Here is a 25,291-nt window from a genome sequence, read left to right as displayed (position 1 = left end):
CATATTTTCACCTGTCCCCGTTGATATATATCAACGTCCATTTGCAGCTGAAGGTATTAATGTAATTCTAATTTCGTATTAGACACACCGTCGCTCCGGGTGTATCACCGAGGACCATTCACAACCATCTCCGTGAAGTAGGGCTACGATCCTGCATGCCTTAAGGCGTCTTCCACTCACAACCCAACATCGTGCAGCCCGTCTCCAGTTGTGTCGCGATAGGCGCTTATGGAAGGGCGAAAAAAGACTTATCTTCAAATGGGAGTCACTTCTGCCTTGGTGTCAATGATGATCATTTGCATGTGTGACATCATGCAGGTGAGTTCCAACCTCTGTAGTGTATATGAGAGTGGCATACAGGGACAACACATAATGTGCAGAGCCATATCATACAATGGCCATTCTATTGTGATAATTGTAGAGGAAACACTGTTCAGTGTACAATTCATCCAAAACAGTATTCAACGGATGTGCTACCGTTCATGCACCAACAAGGTGTTGTGGTTTTCCAACATGACAATTCACAGCCACATGTAACCTGTGCCACCCAACTTGCTCTCCGAGGTGTAGGTCAAGTACCCTAGCCAGCACGATCCCCATATCTGTTCCCCACAGAGCATGTTTGAGTGTGGATGACATGTCATCTTGCACAGTCTGCAATATCGCCGGGTATCTGGCCTAATTGAGACACCAGATGGAAACTGTAATGCAGGCCATTCCGCAAGACTACTTTCGTCACGTGCACGATCGTCTCCATGGGAGAACTACAGCTTGCATTGCTGCAAAATGAGGATCTAGAGGCTACCAGCGCCGAAATTTTACACGCCCTGTCCAATGCGCTCAGACGTTTATGGGGCTGTCGTTGTGATTGTTTGTTGTATATGTCCTCAAGAGTGTGTCAACAAAATTTCCATCTGCTGAGTCGACGAATTCATGGTGTTCTTCTTCCACTTTCCAGTAGTGTATATCTAATACACAAGTAGGATCTACTTCCAAGAGCGTAACAATACCACTGTGTGTGTGCTACATCTTCTGACCAATCATTGCATTTGTGTTTGTTTACATAAGGTTTATCCTTATGATGATCAGAGTATAGTACCTCTTCCCCCATTGATAACCGCAGCCTGCAGTTCGAGCGAGATTGTGGCTCCACATTGTAGCGTCTTTTACGATGGTGGTTGCTGAACTCAGCATTAGGAGGAAGGAATTTATAGAATAATCGTCTGGCAGCACTGAAGGCAGAGAGAAAGAGAGCCGTTTTACTCTTGTTCATTACCAAGGATGACAGTGAGAAGGAACACTAATGCCGGATACAGTGGCGAGATTGCCAAAGCTTAAATTAGGACGTGCGAAAACTTCAGGCAGAGGCGTAATAATAATGTGAAGAAACGTGAAGCTAGAAGCTGCATTCAGTTGGAGGGATTTGGGGGCGGGGCTCACCCAACTATTAGTCAAACGACATGTCATTGTAAAGCTTTACATATTTGTTAATAATTACCATTTTAGTCAGGAAAGGATAGGTATTGTACGGTTGAAGAACTGCTTTTTTTTCTTTAGCGGAACAATATTTATCGATTCGGAGACAACTGAATGCCAGCTTGAATGCCAGCAGTTTTCCTTCACCATATTAGGCATAGTAATGTGTTGTGTTTTTGGTGTTTCCGTATTTTTGTCCACTCTCTGTATATAACTATCCACTCAGCATTAACAGATATCGGGCGAGTCAAAGACATTGCACAGTAATGTAGAAAAACTGTAAAATGAAAACACTGTGAAATTTTATCACATGCTTAAATGGGCAGACGACGACAGAAGCTGAAAATCCGGGTTTTATTATTGTTCTGAAAATACGTTGTTAAAAATCAACCATTGGTGTGGATTTTTTTCAAGAAAATGGACGATAATAGCCATTTTGTGAAATGTGCCTTGGGCAACAAAGAATATAAAAATTCAGGGAATACGACTTATTTAAGGGACTACTGAAAAAGAAAGCCTGGGGAAAAACTAGAGAAGCTGTTTTTCATTTGAAACACCTGCTCAAAACAGCCGATGGTTTATCGATATATCAATCGTTTTAAGAAATAGTATCGATATAATCGGATCTTAATAATTACCGATGTTGAAGGAAGACGTAGTAGTAGTAGTAGTAGTAGTAGTAGTAGTGTAGTACACTGTTGTTAACAGACTAAATCCCAGCCGTTGACGTGAAGTGCTATTGTGCAAACATTCTCACAGACCAACGATGTCACAGCCGCAGGGAAGTGAGCTGCTTTTTTTGAAAGTTGGTAAAGGTATCACTAATGGCACTGTTATAACATGCAGAGTTCTCAGGAATAAATGAATTAATTACTGAGTACAGAGACATGATTACACAGTGCATTTCATACCATATCATGCCAAGTCTTAGTTCAAAGCTGAATATACAACCCTCCGCAAATGTGTCCAAAGACAAAATCCACAAGCACTGCCAGAGTCATTCTAAATAAAATGTCGGTGGGTGTGAAGTAAGACAACTTTTGATGACACAAGTACCCATATTTAAAGCTGGGTTTCGGGCAGTGTTTGGTAGGCAGAATCTCAACGACCATATGAAGTCAATGTGTAGGCCGCCTGTGTCGGGGTAGCGAGCTGCCCACCTTGTCTCTCTGCCGTGCGGCAGCCTCCTCATGTGGTGCATTTCACAGGCTCCACATCTGAATTCAGGCAGGGTGGGACATTGAACATGCTGGCCTCGCACTCCATATCAATGCCACTGTCTTATATACGCTTATTGGTCTGTTGACTGTGCTGCGGGATTTCGAAGTCAAGACCAAATTTATATCTTTGACAACCTCCCGTCCCTCCTCCCCGTGAAGTCATTGTTGTGGTGATGACAGACTGATCTGTAGTGCCACTGGAGATCTAGGTTATGTTGGAAGGTGATAATTCTGTTAAGAGCTGGCGAAGCCAACTGATTTGAAAGCAGAAACTGATTGTGGTAACAAACTGACCGATAGCGCAGCCTGATGTTCACGTCGGCATCATATTGAAAAATATGAGGTTGGTCCAGTACATTACTATAAACCGAATTCACTGCGCCAAATGCTGTGATATTCAGGTATTACTTACTGTTGTTCAGTCTTTGACTCCACCTCACAGTTTCAAGTGCCTCTTCCAACCTGAAATCCTAGGAATGACAAGTAGCAGATTTTCTCGTATATTTTTTGAGGGTATGAGCTTCATGCTGAGTTTTTGAATGAGGTCATACCACTTTAGGTTGTTAAATGTTATTTACTGTCATTGCTGTTTCGACACATCGTCACTGTCAAGCACAATATTTAACAGACTATGGCAGTACGACATAATTCAAAAATTACCAAGTCTGAGCACTTTGCATCTACATCTGTTACAGGGACATGAGCCATGAGGTACAGGGTTGGGAGCAGGGGTTGTGTAGGAATGGACAAGTGTGTGTATATATTTTGTGTAGGTTCGGTGGGCAACAGAATACCACAGTGTACAGGGTGGGAAGGATAGTGGGTTGGACATTTCTGGGCACAATGAGAGGCAGGCAGAACCCTAGCAGAGAATGCAATTCATTTGCTTCAGTTCTGGGTGGTACTGAGTCACAAGGGGATGCACTTCTGTGGGCAGATGGCAGGTCTCTGGGAGGTGAGTGGTGACTGGAGAGATAGGGTGCAGGACATCTTTTTCTGTACAAGGTCGGGAGGGTAATTATGGTCTCTAGAGGCCTCAGTGAGACCCTTCGTGTATTTCAAGAGGGAATGCTCATCACTACAGGTGCAATGATCATGGGTGGCTGTATGGAAGGGTCTTCTTGATATGGAATGGGTGGCAGCTGTCAAAGTGGAGGTTGGTAGGTTTGATATGGACAGATATAACGACGTAGCCATCTTCTGGGCTGAGGTCAACATAGAGGAATACAGCTTGTTAGGTTGGGGAGGACCGGGTGAAGTGAATGGAGGTCAAGGCCTTGAGGTTCTGGAGGAACATGGATAGGGTTTCCTCACCCTCAATTCAGATCATGAAGATGTCATCAATGAATCTGAACCAGGTGAGGAGTTTGGTATACTGGATGACTAAAAGGTTTCTTCTAAATGGCCCATGAATAGATTGGCATGAGATGGTGCCGTGCGGATGCCCATTGCTGTACCCCAGATTTGTTTGTAGGTGATGCCTTCAAAAGAGAAATAATTGTGGGTGAGGATGGAACTGGTCATGGGAACTAGGAAGGAGGTTGTAGGTTTGGGATCTGTTGGATATTGGCAAAGATACCGTTAAATAGTGGGAAGGCCATGGGCACTGGGGATGTTAGTGTAAAAGGAAGTGGCGTCAATAGAGATGAGCAGGGCATTGTGTCGTAAAGGAACAGGAACTGTGAAGAATCAGTGGAGGAAATGGTTGGTACTTATATACATTCCAATGAAGGTCTTTTTGGCCAAAAGCTTACTTCTTTGACAGTCGTTTTATTGTGCCTATCTGCATGTCAATATCTCTGCTACCTGGTAAGTAGCAATATACCCTTTTCGTAATATGGTCATTATTCCATCCTGGATTTTCCATTTTCAGATGGTATTCCAAAGCTCTTAAATTCTGATTCTAATACTTGAGCTCCTATCTCTTCTATACCGACTCCTGCTTCTTCTTCTTCTTCTTCCATCACATCATCAAACTAGTCTTCTCCCTCATATAGGCCATCGATATACTATTTCCACCTATTCACTCTCTCCTCTACATTTAAGAGAGGATTTCCCTTTGCACTCTGTTTTGACTTTTCTATATGTTGAGTCAGTTCTTTCGACAATCACATCTTCACATTTTTTATGCAGCCATTTAATCTGAGCTACCTTGCACTTCCTATTTATTTCATTTGTAAGCGACTTACTTATTTCTGTGTTCATGAACGTTTTTGTATTTCCTTCTTTCATTGATCAACTGTGTATTTGTTCTGTTACCCAGTTTCTTCCCTATTTGTATCTACTTTTTCTTTCCAAATTCTGTGACTACCCATTTTGGATGTGACCCTTCAACTGAACTGCCAACTGGGCTATTCATTATCACAGTATCTAAGCCCCAGAGAACTTCAGCCATATCTCTCCATTCCTTAGTACTTCCACATCCCACTTCTTTGGGCATTGATTCTTCCTGCCTAGTCTCTTTGAGTTCAGTGTTCTTTTCATCATTACTACATTGTGATCCAATTCTACATCTGCTCCTGGGTAGAGTTACAATCCAATATCTGATTTTGGAATCTCTGTGTAACCATTATGTAATCAAACTGGAACATTCCTGTACTTCCTGGCCTTATCAAGTATATCTCCTCCTCTTATGGTTCTTGCACAGAGTATTCACTATTACTAGCTGAAATGTATCATAGAACTCAGTCTTTCTCCTATCTCATTCCTTTTGCCTAGCCCATAGTCTGCCATAACCGTATCTTCTACGAGCCGGCCGCGGTGGCCGTGCAGTTCTAGGCGCTGCAGTCCGGAATCGCGAGACTGCTACGGTCGCAGGTTCGAATCCTGCCTCGGGCATGGATGTGTGTGATGTCCTTAGGTTAGTTAGGTTTAAGTAGTTCTAAGTTCTAGGGGACTGATGACCACAGATGTTAAGTCCCATAGTGCTCAGAGCCATTTGAACCAACCCTATCTTCTACTCCTTCCCCTACAACTGCATTCCATTCCTCCATGACTATTAGATTTTCTTCTCCTTTACATACTGAATTACTCATTCAGTATCCTCATGGTACTTTATCTGTCGATCTTCAACTTGCAACGTAGGCATGTATACCTGAACTATCATTGTCGGTGTTTGTTGTCGATTCTGATGAGGCTAACCTTATCACCGAACTGTTCACAGTAACCAACTCTCTGCCTTAACTTCCAATTCATAATGAATCCTACTCCAGCTACACAGTTTTCTCCTGCTGTTGATATTACCCTATACTCACCTGACCAGAAATCCATGTCTTCTTCCCATTTTACTCCAGGTTTATGCCAATGATATTGAAGAACAGGTAAACTCAGAACTAAGATGGCTCTTGGTGACAAACTAATTTAAAAGAAAGTAAACAACTTTGAAGACAGATTCTGGAGAAAGATCTATAAGCCATATGAACCTGGGTCCAGAGAAATGGGTTGTTGGCAAATGTGGGGATGAATCCTCTCATTAGATTCTGATATAGCAAGAGTGGTATAAGATACAAGTACAAGCCAATATCTGACATCATCTCAGTAGGCCAATAATGCCAATACCTGTCAGTCTGAGAAATTATGTTGGTGACTACAAAAGGAGAGACAGTAAATGAGGCACATAAATCTCTGTATAAGTGTATGAGGATTGTGAAGGGAGCAAGCTAGAGTCCAAAGCAGGAGGAGAGCCAACATGTCTCTTAAGAACCCAGTTGGAGTATGCTGCAAGGATATGTAATTCCCGGCAAAGATACCTATAAAATCAGATAAAAGGAGTGTAATGTAGGTCAGCCAGATACAAACAATAGAACAAGTAGTATTAATTGAAATGGGCAGGTATCACACGAAGAAGATCAAGACTTAGGCTTGTGGGAATTTAACAACCATATGTGGGTGAAGGGGCATGGGAAGATACAGAACAAAGATTGTTCACTAGTGAAGCATGTAACACAAGGAAAGACCATCAGTACAAAATAAATGTGCCATCATGGAACAACAAAGCACATAAATGCTCTTATGTTGGCAGAGTAGAACAAATTACCAGGGGATATCCTCAAACCCATTCCTAGTACACATCACTAAATTTAAATACCTGGTACAACAGTGTCAAAACATGAAAGATTTGGGCTATTTATTGCAATACTTTTATCATCTGCAAATAAAACAAAATCTCCATCTGGCGATGCAACTCATCAGAAATCACCAAAGCATGCAAGAGAAAGCAATGGCATTAAGATAGACAACTGTGGGACACTACATGTAATTACCTCCTAAACTGATGACACACAGCTTAATTCACTACTTTTTAGACATGATTGACTATTTTGCATCATAGCCAGTGAAATCTTAGTTTTCTAATTTATGCTAAAGGATGGTATTTGCAGTCAGTTGCCTTTAGAAAATCACAGAAACTACCTGCAGCTTGTAATTTATTATCTAACTAAGTACAGTCTCACTATATGTGCAAATAATGCTTTAATATCAGAACCCTTCAGAAATCAGAACTATCTGACAATGTTATTTGTGTTCAGGTGCCACTTGAACATTATCGATTCTTTGTTGTCCACAGTCCAACAAGCCTCCGACTTCGATTCTGAACAATACAATATTTTGACAACTTTTTTTGTTATGTTCATTTACATGTAGATTGAAATCAGGAAATATTTTCATTGCCTACCACAAGTTTTTGCAGCAGAAAGCAAATATCTTGGATTATGACCAAACATATCTGTAATTATACCCATCTATCCATTTATCTCTCTCTTCCAATATGAATCATGCAGGGGATTGGCAGGCTAATGTTGGAGTATAGCCATGAGGCTTGCTTAGATAAAGACTGTACAAAAACAGACATAATGTCTTATGGGATAACAGCAATCAGTGATTTTTATAATGTTACTTAATATCCGTCTTGATTGCAAATTTTTTTTTTATTATTCATATGACCGGTTTCGGTTCATTCAGAACCATCTTCAGATCTGATATTTCAGTTACAGGAGTAACCCGTCCAAATCCAGCAACTTTCACATGCTACGTCACATAATTTTTTTTTTTTTTTTATGTGACGTAGCATGTGAAAGTTGCTGGATTTGGACGGGTTATTCCTGTAACTGAAATATCAGATCTGAAGATGGTTCTGAATGAACCGAAACCGGTCATATGAATAAAAAAAATTTGCAATCAAGACGGATTTTAAGTAACAAAGACTAGCCTGTAAAATGCAGATTTTGACCCTAGTCCAGAAAAGTTTTAAGATCAGGTGGCTGGACAAATACTAGGTCATGATAAGTTATATTGGTGCATCTGAATTTTCTGAGTAATGTGACTAGTACTACATTTATTATTGTGACAACTGAGTCCACAGCTCCTTTTATGTGGGCCATAACAGCTCCCCCCTGTCCTCACTATAGGTGGGTAATGTGCCCCTCCCCAACTGGTGGGTCAGGTGCCCTGCCCTTCCTTCCTTCCTTTCTTTCTGAACTCAACCAATCCTCTCCTTGAGGAAGGAACTCAATTCTGAAAGGTAGGTAGCACATCACTTATGTGTCCGACAGCTGCTGCCTCATGCTGTCTCAGTTTATTGGTTTATCTTTAACATTCCACAATGTCACGGTAATGACTTTTAATGGATGCAGTGTTTCCCAACTACTGATCTGCATATCTGTGATAGCTGTTATTTATGAATAAGAAATCATAAATAGTTTTATCTTTTATTGTCAGAATTTCACATTCACATACACTTTAGTTTCTTAAGGGAGTGTACAAAGGAACACTGAGGTGTTATAAATATTGCCACTACAAATAATAAACATTTATCAACTTCTTACATTCAGTTATACACTTCTCACTGATGACATTCAAGATAGTATATTAATCTGCTCACTTTACAACAGAAAACTAGTTGTACAGGAATGAACACCATATTGCAACAAAATGTTCGAACATCTGACTTTGGAAATGTCAACAGAAAATGTTTTACATTCCCCTACAGATCTGAATTCTCACTCTAAACATACTGTTCAGTTAACAGTTTTCCCCATACAACTATTGCTAACACCTCAAGTTTTAGTGATTCAATAAATAGGGCAGTACATTTCCTGAAAGCCAACACATCAAATTGCTCGAACAGGCATAAGGAAACCTTTAGACAGGATTGCGAAAATTCTTGCCGGCATACTTTGCAGCAGATCCCAGCTCTTCTTCAATGCGCAGCAACTGATTGTATTTGGCCAACCGCTCCGAACGACATGGAGCACCTGTTTTAATCTGTAACGAAACAGAAATGTATAGCTCTCTGATATTTTTAATTATATCACAAATGTGCTCTCAGACTGTACACATACCTGTCCTGTGCAGAGACCTACAACAAGGTCAGCTATGAATGTATCTTCTGTCTCTCCAGATCTATGAGAGACCATTGTGCCCCAACCATTGGACTTTGCCAAAAGGTGTGCTTGTATACTTTCTGTCACAGTACCAATTTGGTTTACTTTCAGTAACAAGCAGTTGCAAGCTTTCTTTTCTGCAGCCAGGGCAATACGTTTTGGGTTAGTAACTGTTAGATCATCTCCAACAATTTGAATCTTGACTTGTGATGTAAAATGGGTCCAAGCTTCAAAATGATCCTGATCAAATGGATCCTCAATAGATACAATGGGGTATTCCTTGATAAATTCAGTATACAATGCTGCAAGCTTTTCCATGCTCAGCCACTGGCTTTTATCAGAGTTAGGGTTCTTGAAATCCAGGTCATAAGAGCCATCCCTGTAAAACAAAATTCATACAGACATCATAAAATGGTACTGCCTTGTAAAATCAGGCATGAAACAGCAGTATTTGTTATTACAGAATATCATTCCTGGACGTTCTTTTTACTTTGCGAAGGATATTAAATTATAAAGTTACGAGAAAATAAATTTACTTTGCACTCTTGCCACTTTTAAGTACTCTGTGTTTAATTTATTTAACAGGAAATTAATGTAATACAAGAGACCAGCTCTGTTGCTGAGGGATTGCACTGTTCCTCTACATAGTCAACATTTAGGACTGTTGATGTTTAGGAAATGGAGAGTTACAGAAAGTCACTCAGAACCCTTGAGCAGGGGAGACTTACCAGATGTGATGAGAAGGAAAGACCGACTGTTGCGGGCAGTACCAGTACTGCATGATATTTGAAAACCTGATAGCTTAAAGGTGGAAGATCCGGTAATAAACGAGAGAGAGAGAGGGAGAGAGAGATGACTGACAAAACAACATGCAGGAGTTGATAAAAGTGGAAAGCTATGTGCATTATACATGGTATATAGATGAGTTGTGGGGGAGGAGGGGGAGGGAAGAGAAAAAGACAAGTCAGAAAATAAGACATAGAAACTAAGATGAAAAGTTATGGGGGAAAAAAAAAATTGCGAGACTGATGAAATCAATGTAAATTAGGCTAGGTACATGATGAGAACCATGGACATTTTGTAATACCAGTTCCCACCTGCAGTTCTTAGAAACTGCTGTCAGGAGGGAGAATCCAGATGGTACGTGTGGTGAAACAGGCACCAAGGTTCATGACTGTCATATTGTAGAGGATGCTCTGCAACAGGATATTGTGTGTTGCTAGTATACACCCTCTGTCTATGCCCATTGGGCACAATGTTTTATTTACCAGGTGGCTCTCCCTTTTATAGTATGTGCTTTGCCAGTTACATAGTTGGTATAGGTGGTGGTAGGAGGATGCATAGGGCAAGTCTTACAGTGGGGCACACAGGGGTAGGAGTCACAGGGTAGGAAATGTGTGCAGAAGGGATCTGGCATTACAACATGTTCTTGGTTCCACCACCCACCTATTCTTAATTTACATTAATTTCCTTGGCTACAGCATTTCTTTTCAGTAATTATACCTTTTCTTCACTCCCTTTTAGTTTTCTATATCTTTTCATTATCTGATTTTTTCCCCACACCCTAGCTCACTGATCTACCATGAGTAATGTACTTAGTTTTCTATTCTGATTAACTCTTGCATGATGTTTTGCTAGTAATCTCCATCTTGGTTAATACCCATTTTCCACCTTTAAGCTCTCAGGTTTTCATCTCCCCTCCAGTGCTGTCCATAGCCATTAGTCTTTTTGTCTCATCCCATCCAGTAAGTCTCTCCCTCCTCTATGTTCTGGGTGACTATTCTGCAACACTACCCATTTCTCAAACCTCACTAGTTTTTTCCCTTCATCCCTTTTACATCCTCTTCAACCCTTCCACGAGAAGGAACCACTGGTTTCAAAAGCTTGCACAATTCCATAACTATTCAATGTTCTCTCCTACTGCCTGGTGGGCAGACAGTTTACCTATCCAATTATATCTTCAAAAATTGATTATATTGCTCATATATTTTCTAGTAAATATTATTTAAAAGAAAGAGTCAGCTAATTTGGATATTGTTAAAATGTTTACAATTTGAAAAAGATACTAAATAAAAGCTAAGTCTCCAATGAATAAATTTTACATGATTATTTGAACAAAATAACTTTTCTCTCATGATGAAGTCATTGAAATGGGGGAGGGGGGGAGGAGGAGGAAAAAGAAGTTAAAAACTAGAAGAAACATCATAAACCACATGCTTTTTGAAAGTAGGAAATTTAGTGTCCATGCCAACTCAAATAGTTCTAATGAAAATAAGTGAAAAGGAAAAAGGAGACTGAGAATCTACACACACTACTAAATTGAAGTCTCCCCTGACTTGTTTTTCTGTATGCATGTTTGTAAAGGCTAATCTCTGGAACTGTTTGTAGGGATTTTGATACTTTTTCACTAACAGACAACCTGACATATGAGGAAGGTTATGTATATAAATTTATTATCCTATTGCCAGACCAGTTGTCTGACAGTAGATATCTTGTGCAACCCATATGAAGCTGGAGCCAGCCCCATTTTTTTAGTTATTAACACTTTGCAGTCGACACCTGCAAAAATACAAGGATGGTTAGCATGCCCGATAGACGGCCACCATAATTCAATGAGTGCACTTTATCACTGTTCTGCTGTCTGCATATTCTTATTACCTGTCTGATGGGGCTCTTCAGTAGGTACTGTAGATCAAGAATTGATTGCTGGATGATGAGAGCACACTGAAGAAGCAAGTTACACTATCAAAGTGGAAGGGAGTTGCTCTCAATGAAATGATTAGTGTGCTCTTAAGAGTAGCAATATGGTGACTGGGAAAGTCAATACCAAGCAAGCAGTATAGTGAGTGGAAAGTTCGACTATGTTACTTACACTGCTTGAAAGTTTATCATACAAAGCAGGAAAAAGTTTCACAGGTCCTCAAATATGACTACAATACACAAGACAAGCTTTATGATCCATTATTAAATATTAGCTTTAAAAGAAGCATGTTGGTTCCTGAAAAGATTGTGTTAATGTACAGTTTATCAATTCTCTTCTTTTCAAAAAACAAAATTACAGAAAAATAACATTAAGGAAGTAAATGTTGATTCAAAAGTATAACACACCACTTTAAATTAGAAAGTCTGAATTTTTTTATTAATGTAAATATTAATGTATTATAGACTTTCTAAGAGAGATTTTCCAATTTAAGTTTCAGTGTTACAGATCAGGGCTCAGTGTTCAAGCAAAAAATCTTACTTGTAAAATTCTGATGCTGCAACATCCATCCCAATCTCTACAAGACCAGTATAGCCTGCTTTCTCAATAGCTTCTGAAATAAGAGCAAGGGCATCCTTATTGTTCAGAATATTAGGTGCAAAACCACCTTCATCTCCTACAGCTGTAGCATCGAGACCAAAACGGCTCTTGATGACACTCTTCAGGTTGTGATACACTTCAGTACCAATTTTCATGGCCTCTGTGAAACTCTTTGCACCTGTTGGTAATATCATAAATTCTTGCATAGCTAACTTGTTGCCAGCATGGCTCCCACCATTAATGACATTGAAAGCTGGCACAGGCAGCAAGACATCAGGGTAGCCTGCAAGGTCCGCAATGTGCCTAAAATAGTAAGACAAAAATTAGTATCTCAGTTTACAGATTTTTTTCTAGAAAAAGCAAACTGTAATTTTCATCACATCTCATTAAAAAAAATTGAAAGTTTACATAACAGATGAATTTAGTTACAGGTTCCATAGAGCATATGCAAAATACACAGATAGGCCACATAACTAAAAAGTGACTCATTAATATGACTTCTAGAGTCAACTGATACTGCAAGCATGACTCATGAGACAGAGCAGGCAGTAAGTGGTATATTTACTTTGTTTTGTTTTCTGCAAATAGCATATGTTATGTTATTTGCACTAATACAATAAGCATATTTGGGAGCCAACATGCAGTCTCTAATCATTTTGCTCAATACCGGCACACGTACATTAAACAATACAGGTAAGTTGCAAAATGGGATAATCGGCGTTACAAGTTTTAAGTTGCAATATTTCTGAAGCGTACATTTGTGAGCTTGTGCTCTATGGTTCTGTAGTGAAACTTTACAAGTAAATCATAAGTGGATTAACAGGACCATTACGGAAACAGCTGAGATGACCATTATGGAAACAGCTGAGATCCACGTGCCATGTATGTCCTGGGTCTATGTCGTTTTGGTGACACATGAACCCTCCTAACTTGCTACACCATAATGGCTCACCATGAGGGAGCTAACTTTTTCCTGATACTGCAAGCATGACTCATTATGAGACAGAGCAGGCAGTAAGTGGTATATTTACTTTGTTTTGTTTTCTACAAGTAGCATATCATTTAAACTAAGAAGGAAATAGATAACAACTCTATGCAATGTTTTAACTCTCAATAAATGCAGAGCACCCAATAAAATGTAATATTGCAGTTGAGAAGTCAAAGTTTCCTAATGTGTATGTAAATACAAACTTCTGGTGTAAAAATCATACTGTAAGCAGTCTTTAACCCTGAAATTCGGCAACTGTTTCTTATTCATGAGGTTTTTTTTAAAATTATTGTTGGCGGAAAAGTCAGACCATTACCTACACATTAATTAGCACAAGGTCTAGAATATGAAACTGAAGAACTCATATAGAGTCAGTAAACCTACTGAGATAATTTAAAAGTTGTTCAAGTTTTGCACACAACTTTGAAACTAGAGGTTTTAGACCAAACTTACCAAGAGGTTATTTAAGCACCATTGAGGTAAGGTTTGAATGGATAAATTACCTTTTACAAATTCAACATTGAAAGTTTATAATAAGCTTATTGGTTTGGGGGAGACAGCAAGAACTTGGCACCTGGATAGCTCACGTGGCGACCAAAGCATGAATAATTCCAGCTAGTCCGTTTCTGTACCACAGTATTCATGGGTTGTCATGTGACCGTGCATACCAATGTAATTTATCAAGGCAGTATGGTTATGTACCCAGCAATACAGAAAGCTGTTAATGTGCTTTCAGGTTGAAATTCCTTAATGGCACATGATCATTAGATTAACAAAACTCTTTTCTTTGCCTTTTGCAATGGAGTTAAAGGCACATTGATATTCCCAATGTAAAACTTTTAACAGTTACTTTACAATGACACAGATTGCTGATGTCATTGAACAATATTTTGGTTAAATTCTGCAAAAAAATATTCCTCATATAACTGAATGCAATAAGAACACGTAGTACACATCCTTGAACAATTAATAAGCAACTATAAGCTAGTAAACAATAATACCAAGAATTTCATAATTCCCTTGCTCTCTTATTAAGTTAACTACCGTATTTACTCGAATCTAAGCCGCACTTTTTTTCCGGTTTTTGTAACCCAAAAAACCGCCTGCGGCTTAGAATCGAGTGCAAAGCAGAAGTTGTGAAAAATGTTGGTAGGTGCCGCCACAACTAACTTGTATCGTCGAATATATGTAGTGTTTTGCAGACACAAAGATAAATACTAGCACCAAAACCTCTGCATCAGTAAAAAAAAAAAAAAAAAAAAAAAAAAAAAAAAAAAAAAAAAAAAAAAAAAAAAAAAAAAAAAAAAGGGTGGAAGACGAGCTTTTTTTCCTCCGCCCTGAGTTTCGACCACTGCATTTTCATACATTATCCAACAAAGTAAATACAAATTCCGTATTGTTCATCTTCGAATGTAGCAGCATTTCAATGCACTACGAAAATCCGACTGACAAGACTGTTTCGGATGTTTGACAATATGGCCAACTCTGCGTTCTGAATTTTTTCCTACCTGTGAGAAGAGATTGTTGCTAATAGGAACTTTTATGAATTGTGAATCACATACAGTATTCTCTCCACCATAATAATACGAATATAAACATTTTGCCACGTATTATTTCATGTTTGCTGCTATCTCATTTAAATCCTGTCTGCCTAATAAACTATGAAACTAGAGTGAGACAACAGCAAACACTGAAGAATATACATGTCATGTCATATTTATATTCGCATTATTCTTATGCCGAATAGTGACAGTCAGAAATGAAGCACGGCAATTGACTAGATTTTTAAATCTAAGATGACTAATTTCAGTGCAGAATGTAATGTACTGAAGAGGCGTCTGCAAAGATTTTCAACTGGAGAAAATTTTTCGCTAAACTCTCGTTCCGAACACCTTTTATCATACGCAGTCTTATTTGGTTCTTGTTGATCATTATCAAAGAAAGCAGCAATGTAAGTAACAACAAAGCAGTCTCTTGCCATTGTTTTGCAAGTGAGATGATTCCTCTCTTTCTTTTTAAATTTTAAGCGGCGGTAGCGTGCACAAAAGTAAGCTATGCCGCGAGTGGCGACAGACCATAAACACTCATTATCAGAATGCAACAAACAATGCATGACACAGTACAGCAATTCATTTTCAGCTTTGAGTGGCGTAAACACCTTTAACAAAGAGAACGGCACTTATCAGATCAAAGAAAAATAAGCAATCAATTCAAACCAGATGAAGCACGTGAAAAAGGAAGGGTACCCGTATAGATACGGACAGAGCGCCTGACGCATAGCAATGGCTACCTGGTAAAGCTTAACTGCTAAGCTTACGACTCGAACCAAACTACTAAAGCTGTATCGTCATTCATTCGACCTAAATTGTGTCTCGTATTACAATGGACCTTGTTTCGATTTGGAGGTGCGGCCTAAAACTTTTCTCTTCCCTTGAATTTCAAGTCTCAGATTTCAGGTGCAGCTTAAGATTCGGGAAAATTTTTTTGCCTTGATTTCGAGTCATTTTTCAGGTGCGGCTTAAATTTGAGTAAATACGGTATTCTCAATATGAAAGCAATGGTAGCAATTATACTAGTAATAAAAATATCCTTCATTATTCACAGCTTCACCTTACCTCATTTCAGTAAGGGAGAAAGTATACAGCCATAACAAAATTTAGCAGTGTCCCAAGTCAGTTGTTGGTAGTAACAATAAAGAAAAGGAAACTGAAATCAATTTACTCTTCCACCACAGAAGTGTTTCACATATTTGCACATAGAGTTGCAAAAAAGGGGAGAGGGATTAAATTACCAGTTTAAGTATGGGACCGAGTTGAAGGTAAATATAATAAGAAACTTCATATTTGGCTAATTGCACAGGGTACTTCACCTCAAATTATATCAAAATAGTTAATGCAATGTTTTAAGAGTAAAACTTATTTTAGAAAAACTATGGGTGAAATCCACTGAAAAATTAATAAAACAAAAATAGCTTCATAATTTCACATAGAAACATAGCACAAAAGTATTACTGCCGAATATAGCTCTGAAATGTAAATACTTTTATCCAATAAGTTTGAAAATGAACCACAGTCCGGCCATCCTTCCGCCTCAAAAACGAATGAAAATGTTATGAAAGTTCGCGACTTAGTGTGATCTGATCGTAGACTTACAATTGGGGAGATGGATGATGAACTTAATTTACATTTCTATGCAGTTTAGTCAATTTTAACTGAAGACCTGAACATGCGTCTAGTGTCCGCAAAATTCATTCCAAAAGTGTTGTCAAGTGACCAGATACAATACCAACTTGAAGTGTGCCAAGAACTGATTAATCAGACTAAAAATGACCCAGATTTGTTAAATACGGTAATTACAGGTGACAAATTGTGGGTATATAGATATGATCCTGAAACCAAATAACAATCTGCAATGGAAGACTGGTTCACCATGACTGAAAAAAAAAGCACGGCAAAGTCGGTTGAAGGCGAAGACAATTTTGGTAATTTTTTTCACTTCTGCTGGTATTGTGCATTATGAATTTACCCCTGGAGGACAGACAATTAACCAGGAATACTACAAATGCACCCTTGAGCATTTGAGCGAAAGGTGCGGAAGAAAACGCCTGCACTGTGGCAATTGAATCTCAATGTAGACAAGTGTAATGCGCTCCGAATACATAGAAAGAAAGATCCTTTATCATTTAGCTACAATATAGCAGGTCAGCAACTGGAAGCACTTAATTCCATAAATTATCTGGGAGTACGCGTTAGGAGTGATTTAAAATGGAATGACCATATAAAGTTGATCGTCGGTAAAGCACATGCCAGACAGATTCATTGGAAGAATCCTAAGGAAATGCAACCTGAAAACAAAGGAAGTACGTTACCGTACACTTGTTCACCCACTGCTTGAATATTGATCAACAGTGTGGGATCCGTACCAGATAGGGTTGATAGTGTAGAGAGAGAGAGAGAGAGAGAGAGAGAGAGAGAGAAGATCCAACGGAGAGCAGCGTTCTTCGATACAGGATCATTTAGAAATCGCGAAAGCGTTAGAGAGATGATAGATAAACTCCAGTGGAAGACTTTGCAGGAGAGACGCTCAGTAGCTCGGTACGGGCTTTTGTTGAAGTTTCGAGAACATACCTTCACCGAGGAGTCAAGCAGTATATTGCTCCCTCCTATGTATATCTCGCGAAGAGACCATGAGGATAGAATCAGAGAGATTAGAGCCCACACAGAGGCATACCGACAATCTTTCTTTCCATGAACAATACGAGACTGGAATAGAAGGGAGAACCGATAGAGGTACTCAATGTACCCTCTGCTACACACCGTGAGGTGGCTTGCGGAGTATGGATGTAGAAGACAGGAGTTGAGCGCTACACCATGACAATGCTGCGGCTTATCATGCCTCCTCCAGCATTGAATTTTTGACGAAATTAAAAATTCCTGTGCTTCCACAACTGCCATATTCCCCTGATTTGGCCCCTGCAGACTTCTACTTGTTTCCTAGACTGACATTTTCACTTAAAAGGGAAGCGATTTGACTATTGAGGACATCCAGGCAAATACGGAGTGTATCCTTAACACACTTCACGAAAAAAATTTCCAGGAATGTTACCAAGAGTGAAAACACCATTGCAGTTGTTGTGTTCAGTCAAAAGGGGACTATTTTGAAGGAGATGCATCGCAGTAGCATGTAAGTGCCACAACTGTACAATTACAAGCCCATTCTTAAAACTTTCCAATCACATCTCGTATATTACCAAAAATAAATACAATATAATAATTTGATTATTAAATTTAAGTATTTTGGAAGGCACTTCCACCTGGTAGAAGAGACAGCAACTTGGTTCCCAGGGCAAGTTATTTGCTATGCAGATGTTTCATAAATATAAGTGGGGAAAAAAAAGAAAAAGTTAGACATAAAATCTTTAAGGCAATGTCCATCATGTTAACGGCACCTGTGAGCTCTAACATATTTTTGTAAAATTTTTGAACCAGTTGTTAGTTGATGCACAAACTATAGGTCGTGCAGGATACGGTGGCTGATGCACAGTGACCAGTTTTCGTCCAAACAGCTGGGCGAGTTCATTTGTTTGCTCAGAAAGGAAGGCCGCCAAACATTTGCCACCTTTCGGCGATGACAGAATCAAAGTGCATGACTTGAGATCTTTCTCAAACGATTTTACAGAAACTATTCAGTAAAAATAAATTCATTTTTGCTTTACTTGTAGCTTTATATGTCAGGTTCATTATGAGGTGCCCATCATTCCGTTAGTGGTCATAGTTATTGGGATATTTACATTGAAATAAGACACTGCGAGAAATTTGAGAAAGTTCCCAATGAAAAATAGGGGTCATTATGATTTTGTATTTGGTGCATATTACATAATACGTTCCTGCATATGAAATTTAGTTGTATCTATCACCATTCTCAGGAATATTGATTGGACATAGCACACTAATTTGCCATCACATCGTGCCAGTGATAAAGCCAGAGTGAAATGACTATAACATTAAATGTTTTTCTCATATTTCATAAATGGTTTTCTCATATTTCATAAATGGTTTGAGATATCAAAATGAGATCTGGCAAATGAAAGCACACAAAGAGGAGAGTTTTGTCGCATGGTTATTATGCAAAACTTAATTATCCACTGTGTTATTCCACTAGCTACAGACTTTCCAATTGAAGAATGTAATTTTTCAGGGCCATCAATAACTGGTCAAATGAGAATTGGAAAAACATAATTGAAGTCCTTGCACATTTACTGTCTGGTCCCTTCAACCCCCACAAACCAACCAACCAACACATTTATTTGTACCAAGGATGTGCTTTTTCCGAATTATTTCACAACTGCCTTTGTATAACATGTTAGTGAAGTGAGACTGTGTAAACTCCACTATGATTTGGCAAAAGAAGCAAATTTTAATATGGCAATTCCTCACTTGTGACTCTTCTCTGAAAGTTACAAATATTTAACAAAACGGGTGAAAATAAATCGCTTCATTTTTGGTGGAATTCTTTTTAGATACTAACCAAAGAAAAGCTGACAGATGTTTCTGAATGGCCACCATGCAAGTGTGGGCATGGAGGGGCCCCATTTAATATTTACCAAAACGTGAATGCATGCTTCAGTTTAGAACGGCACTTGTTCTCCAGTGCTCTGCACTTGCCCTACAGCACTCTGAGCAACCCTTCACCACTGCAGCTCTCCCCATGTTTCCCCAGCCGACTGCATATATAGTGGCCACGACATTTTGCATGCACTATACGTATGGTCTTTAATACTGGCTCGCAGGCTTTAAGTTTTTTTGTCAGTGAACTTTTTAAAAATATTTACCTTTTTCATTTTTTGGAGCTTAATGGTGTACTGGTCTAAGGAACACCTGTCACTCTTTATGTTTATTTCATCGTATTTCCAAATATCTGATGATGGTAGCAGTGAAAACATTGTAATAAATAAATAAATAAATTTTACTTAGTGATCTAGAAGGTTTTATTCATAAAATAATCTTCATGATCTGACTCTTAATGGAAATTTGTTTCACTGCCTAATATATTAACAACTGGTTTCATATGCCAAGCATATTTTCAAACAGTCGTGAAATTTTAAAATGGATGCTTGATGTTTGATTAACATATTAAATTTTAATGTGGAAGTAGGACAGCATGCTACATACAATATTCCAACTATCTGCTATTGTTCCATGACAAACAACCAAGAAGATTAATCACCTTTTTTTTTAATGTGGCTAATTGCCACAGTCATCTTACTATGGGTGTAACAACATGTGATAATGCAAGTAGTTATGTAGAGGAATTGAAAACCAAATGAAATATCAAAATGTGTGACAATGTCTCAAAAACACAAATTGAGCACTATCACCATCAGATTCCCCTATTATTTAATTGGACAGATAAAAAGTCTACTCACCAAGTGGCAGCTGAACACACATAAAAGACAGTAGTGATTGGCAAGCTTTTGCAGCCAGTGGTTCCTTCAGGTAGAAGGGTTGAAGGGGAAGGAAGAAGGGTGGAGGGAAAGGACTGGAGAGGTCTGAGAGAAAGACATATATATTGAGAAAGTTACCCAGAACCGCATTTTTTTTTTTTTTTTTTTTTTTTTTTTTTTTTTTTTTTTTTTTTTTTTTTTGTTGGGTTTAAGGGTGCTCAACTGCTGAGGTCATTAGCGCCCAGTCACTGTTGTTAGAGCACATGGAATCTGTTAAAACTCAAGGGGATGGGGGACACCAGAAGGACCTGACAAAGATGCAGATAAAATAAGTAAAAAGGTTAAATGTCTTTGGACAAGCCAGTTAAAGTTATAAAACGCAGAATACGAGCAGCTGCTCGAGCGTCATCAGCTAAAACATCCGGTAAAGTAGATGGCAGGGACAGGACAACACGAAATTGACTAAAACGGGGACACGACAATAAAACATGGCGCACTGTTAATTCCTGACCACAAGGGCACTGCGGGGCCGGGTCACCGGAGAGCAGGTAGCGGTGGCTAAACCGGCAATGCCCAATCCGCAACCTGGTCAAAAGGACCTCCTCGCGCCGAGATGGTCGGGAGGATGTTGTCCAAGCAGTTGGGAGCGGTTTGACTGCCCCGAGCTTGTTTCCTCGGAGGGATGACCAAGCATCCCACCACAACGACACAAGCCTCTTACATACATCCCCACGAACGTCAGATGACGGGACACAGTGGGAGGCTGGCCGAGGCAGGAGGACTGCAGCCTTGGCTGCAGCATCCGCAGCCTCATTCCCAGGCACTCCTACATGTCCGGGAACCCACAGAAAGCTGACAGAACCACCATTATCAGCGAAAGAATGGAGGGACTGCTGTATCCGTTGAATCAAGGGATGGACCGGATAGGGAGCTCCAAGGCTCTGAAGAGCACTGAGTGAGTCAGAGCAGAGTACGTACAATGAATGGCGGTGGCGGCGGGCATACTGAACGGCCTGATGGAGAGCAAAAAGCTCGGCCGTAAAGCTTTAACATTGGTCGAGGAGCCGGTATTTAAAGGTGGCGGCCCCGACGACAAAGGCACAGCCGACACCATCGTCAGTTTTGGAGCCATCGTGTAAATAAAGGTGTGACCGGCAAGGCGAGCACGAAGTTTGACAAACCGTGAGCAATACACTGCAGCCGGAGTACCCTCCTTCGGGAGTGAGCTGAGGTCGAGATAAATATAACCCGGAGCCTGGAGCCAAGGTGGTGTCTGGCTCTCACCCTCTCTGAAGGTGGTAGGGAGGGCAAAATCCAATTGTCGAAGCAGGCGACGGAAGCGGACTCCGGGGGGCAGCAGGGCAGACACATACAACCCGTACTGACGGTCGAGAGAATCGGCGAAGAAGGACTTGTAAGAGGGGTGGTCGGGCATAGACAACAGCCGGCAGGCATACCGACACAGCAGTACGTCGCGCCGGTAGGTCAACGGTAATTCGGCAGCTTCAGCATAAAGACTCTCGACAGGACTAGTGTAGAAGGCTCCGGTCGCAAGGCGTATCCCCCGATGGTGGATGGAGTTGAGCCGGCGTAAGAGGGATGGCCGAGCGGACGAGTAGACGAAGCTCCCATAATCCAGCTTCGACCGGACTATGGACCGATACAAGCGAAGCAGGACAGTGCGATCCACTCCCCAAGATGAACCGCTAAGAACTCTGAGGACATTAAGGGAACGTGTACAACGGGCCACCAAATAAGAGACATGTGGAGACCAACACAGTTTCCTGTCCAACGTGAGCCCTAGAAACTTAGTTGTGTCCACGAATGGGAGAACAACGGGACCGAGATGTAAGGATGGCGGAAGGAACGCTTTATATCGCCAAAAGTTGATACAAACCGTCTTCTCTGCAGAGAACCGGAAGCCATTTGCCACGCTCCATGAGTAGAAGCTGTCTAGACAACGCTGAAGGCAGCGCTCCAGGAGGCATGTTCTCTGGGCACTGCAGTAGATCACGAAGTCATCGACAAAGAGAGAGCCGGAGACATTAGGTGGAATACAATCCATAATTGGATTGATCGCGATGGCAAAAAGGGCTACGCTCAAGACGGAGCCCTGAGGCACTCCGTTCTCCTGGAGGAAGACGTCGGACAATACGGAACCCACACGTACCCTAAACTTTCGATCCATTAAAAAGTAATCAATAAAAAGGGGCAGGCGACCACGTAGGCCCCACCTGTGCATAGTGCGGAGGATACCTCCTCTCCAACAGGTATCATAAGCCTTCTCCAAGTCGAAGAACATGGCTACCATTTGGCGCCTTCGCAAAAAGTTGTTCATGATGAATGTCGACAAGGTCACAAGGTGGTCAACAGCGGAGCGGCGGCGACGAAAACCGCATTGGACATTAGTAAGTAGTCGTCGAGATTCAAGAATCCAGACTAACCAAGCATTAACCATGCGCTCCATCACCTTACAGACACAGCTTTTAAGAGAAATGGGGCGGTAACTAGAAGGAAGGTGTCTATCCTTCCCGGGTTTGGGTATAGGAACAACAACAGCGTCACGCCAACGCCTGGGGACTTGACCGTCGGTCCAGACGCGATTGTAGGTACGAAGAAGGAAGCTTTTGCCCGCCGGAGAAAGGTGTGCCAGCATCTGAACGTGAATGGCATCTGGCCCCGGAGCAGAGGATCGGGACAGTGCAAGCGCACGTTCGAGTTCCCGCATAGTAAAGGGGGCATTATAAGTTTCTAGATTCAGCGAGTGGAAGGAAGGTCGCCGAGCCTCTTCTGCCTCTTTCCTGGGAAGGAAGGCAGGGTGGTAATGGGCGGAGCTTGAAACCTCCGCGAAAAAGCGGCCAAAGGCGTTGGAGACAGCCACAGGATCAACAAGGACCTCATTACCTGGGGTCAGGCCAGGTACCGAGGAGTGGGCCTTAATGCCCGACAGCCGGCGCAGGCTACCCCAAACGACGGAAGAGGGAGTAAAACTGTTAAAGGAGCTGGTGAAAGAGGCCCAACAAGCTTTTTTGCTGTCTTTGATGATTCTACGGCATTGCGCTCGGAGTCGTTTGTATTCAATACAATTCGCCAATGTAGGATGGCGGCGAAAGGTGCGTAAAGCACGTTGTCGAGCACGGATAGCGTCCCTACAAGCCTCGTTCCACCAGGGGACGGAAACGCGATGTGAAGAAGAAGTAGTACGAGGAATGGAACGTTCGGCAGCATTGATAATAACAGCCGTGAGGTATTCGACCTGACTGTCACAACTGGGAAAATCGTGGTCCGGAAAGGTCGCCAGGGAGGAGTAAAGTCCCCAGTCAGCTTTCAGTATGTTCCAGCTCGAAGGACATGGGGATGGGGTGTGGTGCAGGGGACGAACGACACAGGGGAAGTGGTCGCTCGAATAGGTGTCAGAAAGGACATTCCACTCGAACCAACGGGCAAGAGTGGTAGAACAGATCGAGAGGTCCAAGTGGGAGTAGGTATGAGTAGAGTCCGAGAGGAAAGTTGGGGCGCCGGTATTGAGGCAGACAAGATTGAGATGGTTGAAGACATCCGCCAAGAGTGAGCCTCTTTGACAGGATGCAGGAGAGCCCCAAAGGGGATGATGGGCATTGAAGTCGCCAAACAATAAGAACGATCAGGTGCATCATGTCAGCCCGACTAACAGCAGATGACGGTGGAGTGTAGATGGTACAAACTGAAAAAGTAAAAGCAGAAAGAGTAATGCGGACAGCTATTGCTTGGAGTGGGGTGGTCAATGGGATGGGATGGTAATAGACATCGTCCCGAACGAGCAACATGACCCCACCATGAGCTGGGATACCGTCCACAGGGGTGAGGTCATACCGCTCCGAGGTATAGTGGGTAAAGGCAATACGGTCAGTCGGGCGCAACTTGGTTTCCTGGAGACCAAGGACGAGCGGACAGTGCAGGCGGAGGAGCAGTTGTAATTCCTCCCGATTAGATCGAATACCTCTTATGTTCCAATGAAACAACGCCATCGCTAGTCAAAAAGTTGGGGGAACGAGACGGGGGAAGAGCTGGTCACCTCGACGGCCGCGGAGGGCCAGGTTGCGAGGGAACAACGCTACAACCGACGGGAGGCGGATCCGGTTCCATCGACTCATCGCCAGCTGCGGCCGCTGTCCCTGATTGTGTAGGAGGGGCCGCATCATTTGCCGACGAAAGGCCGGCGGAGCGCCTGGCAGCAGAGCGTCCCGGCGAAACTGAGGACGGCCGGGAGCAGCGACTCACGTATGAAGCGTCAGACGAAACGCGCCGGGGTGGAAAGGGGGATAGATACTACTTCTTTGAGGCCTTCTTGGAAGGCCGAGGAGGCACAGGGATGGTGGGCTGGACCCGAAGAAGGTCCTCATGCGCGGGGTCGGTTTTGGAACGCCGGACCTCGGAAGCTGGGGTCCGGAACGTTTCCCCGATGGACGCCTGAGAAGAGGATCGCTTCTCAGGTGGCGTGGGGGGAGGAGGTGGAGGAAGGGTGGCCCCTGGGGCAGAGGGGGTGGGGGCCACGGGGGAGGAGGATTTGGAAGGGAGGGATTTGGGAGGCGGAGGCAGAGCCCCCTGATGGGCGGAGGAGGTGGAGGGGGGACAGGATAGGGGTGAGGATACCGCGGAAGGAGTGGACACAACTGAGGCAAACGAAGTGGTCAATGGCACGGGATGAAGGCGGTCATATTTCTTCCTGGCCTCGGAATAAGAGAGCCGATCCAAAGTTTTAATTTCTTGTATCTTTTTCTCCTTCTGATAGGCGGGGCAGTCTGAGGATCTAGGCGAGTGGACGCCAGGACAATTAATGCACCGAGGTGGTGGGGTGCATGTATGTTCCTCACGAAGAGGACGTCCACAATCGCCACAAAGGGGCTCAGCCTCACACCGTGATGACATGTGCCCAAAGCGCAAACACCTAAAACAGCGCATAGGAGGCGGGACGTAAGGTCGCACGTCGCACCGGTAGCACAT

At 41.8% G+C, this 25,291-nt stretch overlaps 1 protein-coding gene across 1 annotated transcript in view; it reads right to left on the bottom strand.

Annotated features, from left to right (window-relative positions):
* Positions 1 to 8,387: 8,387 nt before the first annotated feature.
* LOC126475313 (enolase-like) overlaps positions 8,388 to 25,291 on the bottom strand; it is a 30,975-nt gene continuing 14,071 nt past the window's right edge. The window contains exons 5-7 of the mRNA XM_050103091.1: positions 12,318 to 12,680; positions 9,035 to 9,455; positions 8,388 to 8,957 (exon numbers count right to left, since the gene is read on the bottom strand). Coding sequence (XP_049959048.1) covers positions 8,835 to 8,957; positions 9,035 to 9,455; positions 12,318 to 12,680 — 907 coding nt within the window. The 3' untranslated portion in view covers positions 8,388 to 8,834. The remainder of the gene's footprint in view (positions 8,958 to 9,034; positions 9,456 to 12,317; positions 12,681 to 25,291) is intronic.

The sequence above is a fragment of the Schistocerca serialis genome, chromosome 4, assembly GCF_023864345.2.
Source record: "Schistocerca serialis cubense isolate TAMUIC-IGC-003099 chromosome 4, iqSchSeri2.2, whole genome shotgun sequence".
Classification (NCBI taxonomy): domain Eukaryota; kingdom Metazoa; phylum Arthropoda; class Insecta; order Orthoptera; family Acrididae; genus Schistocerca; species Schistocerca serialis.
Note: the sequence above shows the minus strand (reverse complement) of the source record. Positions and strands in the feature narration are given on the sequence as shown.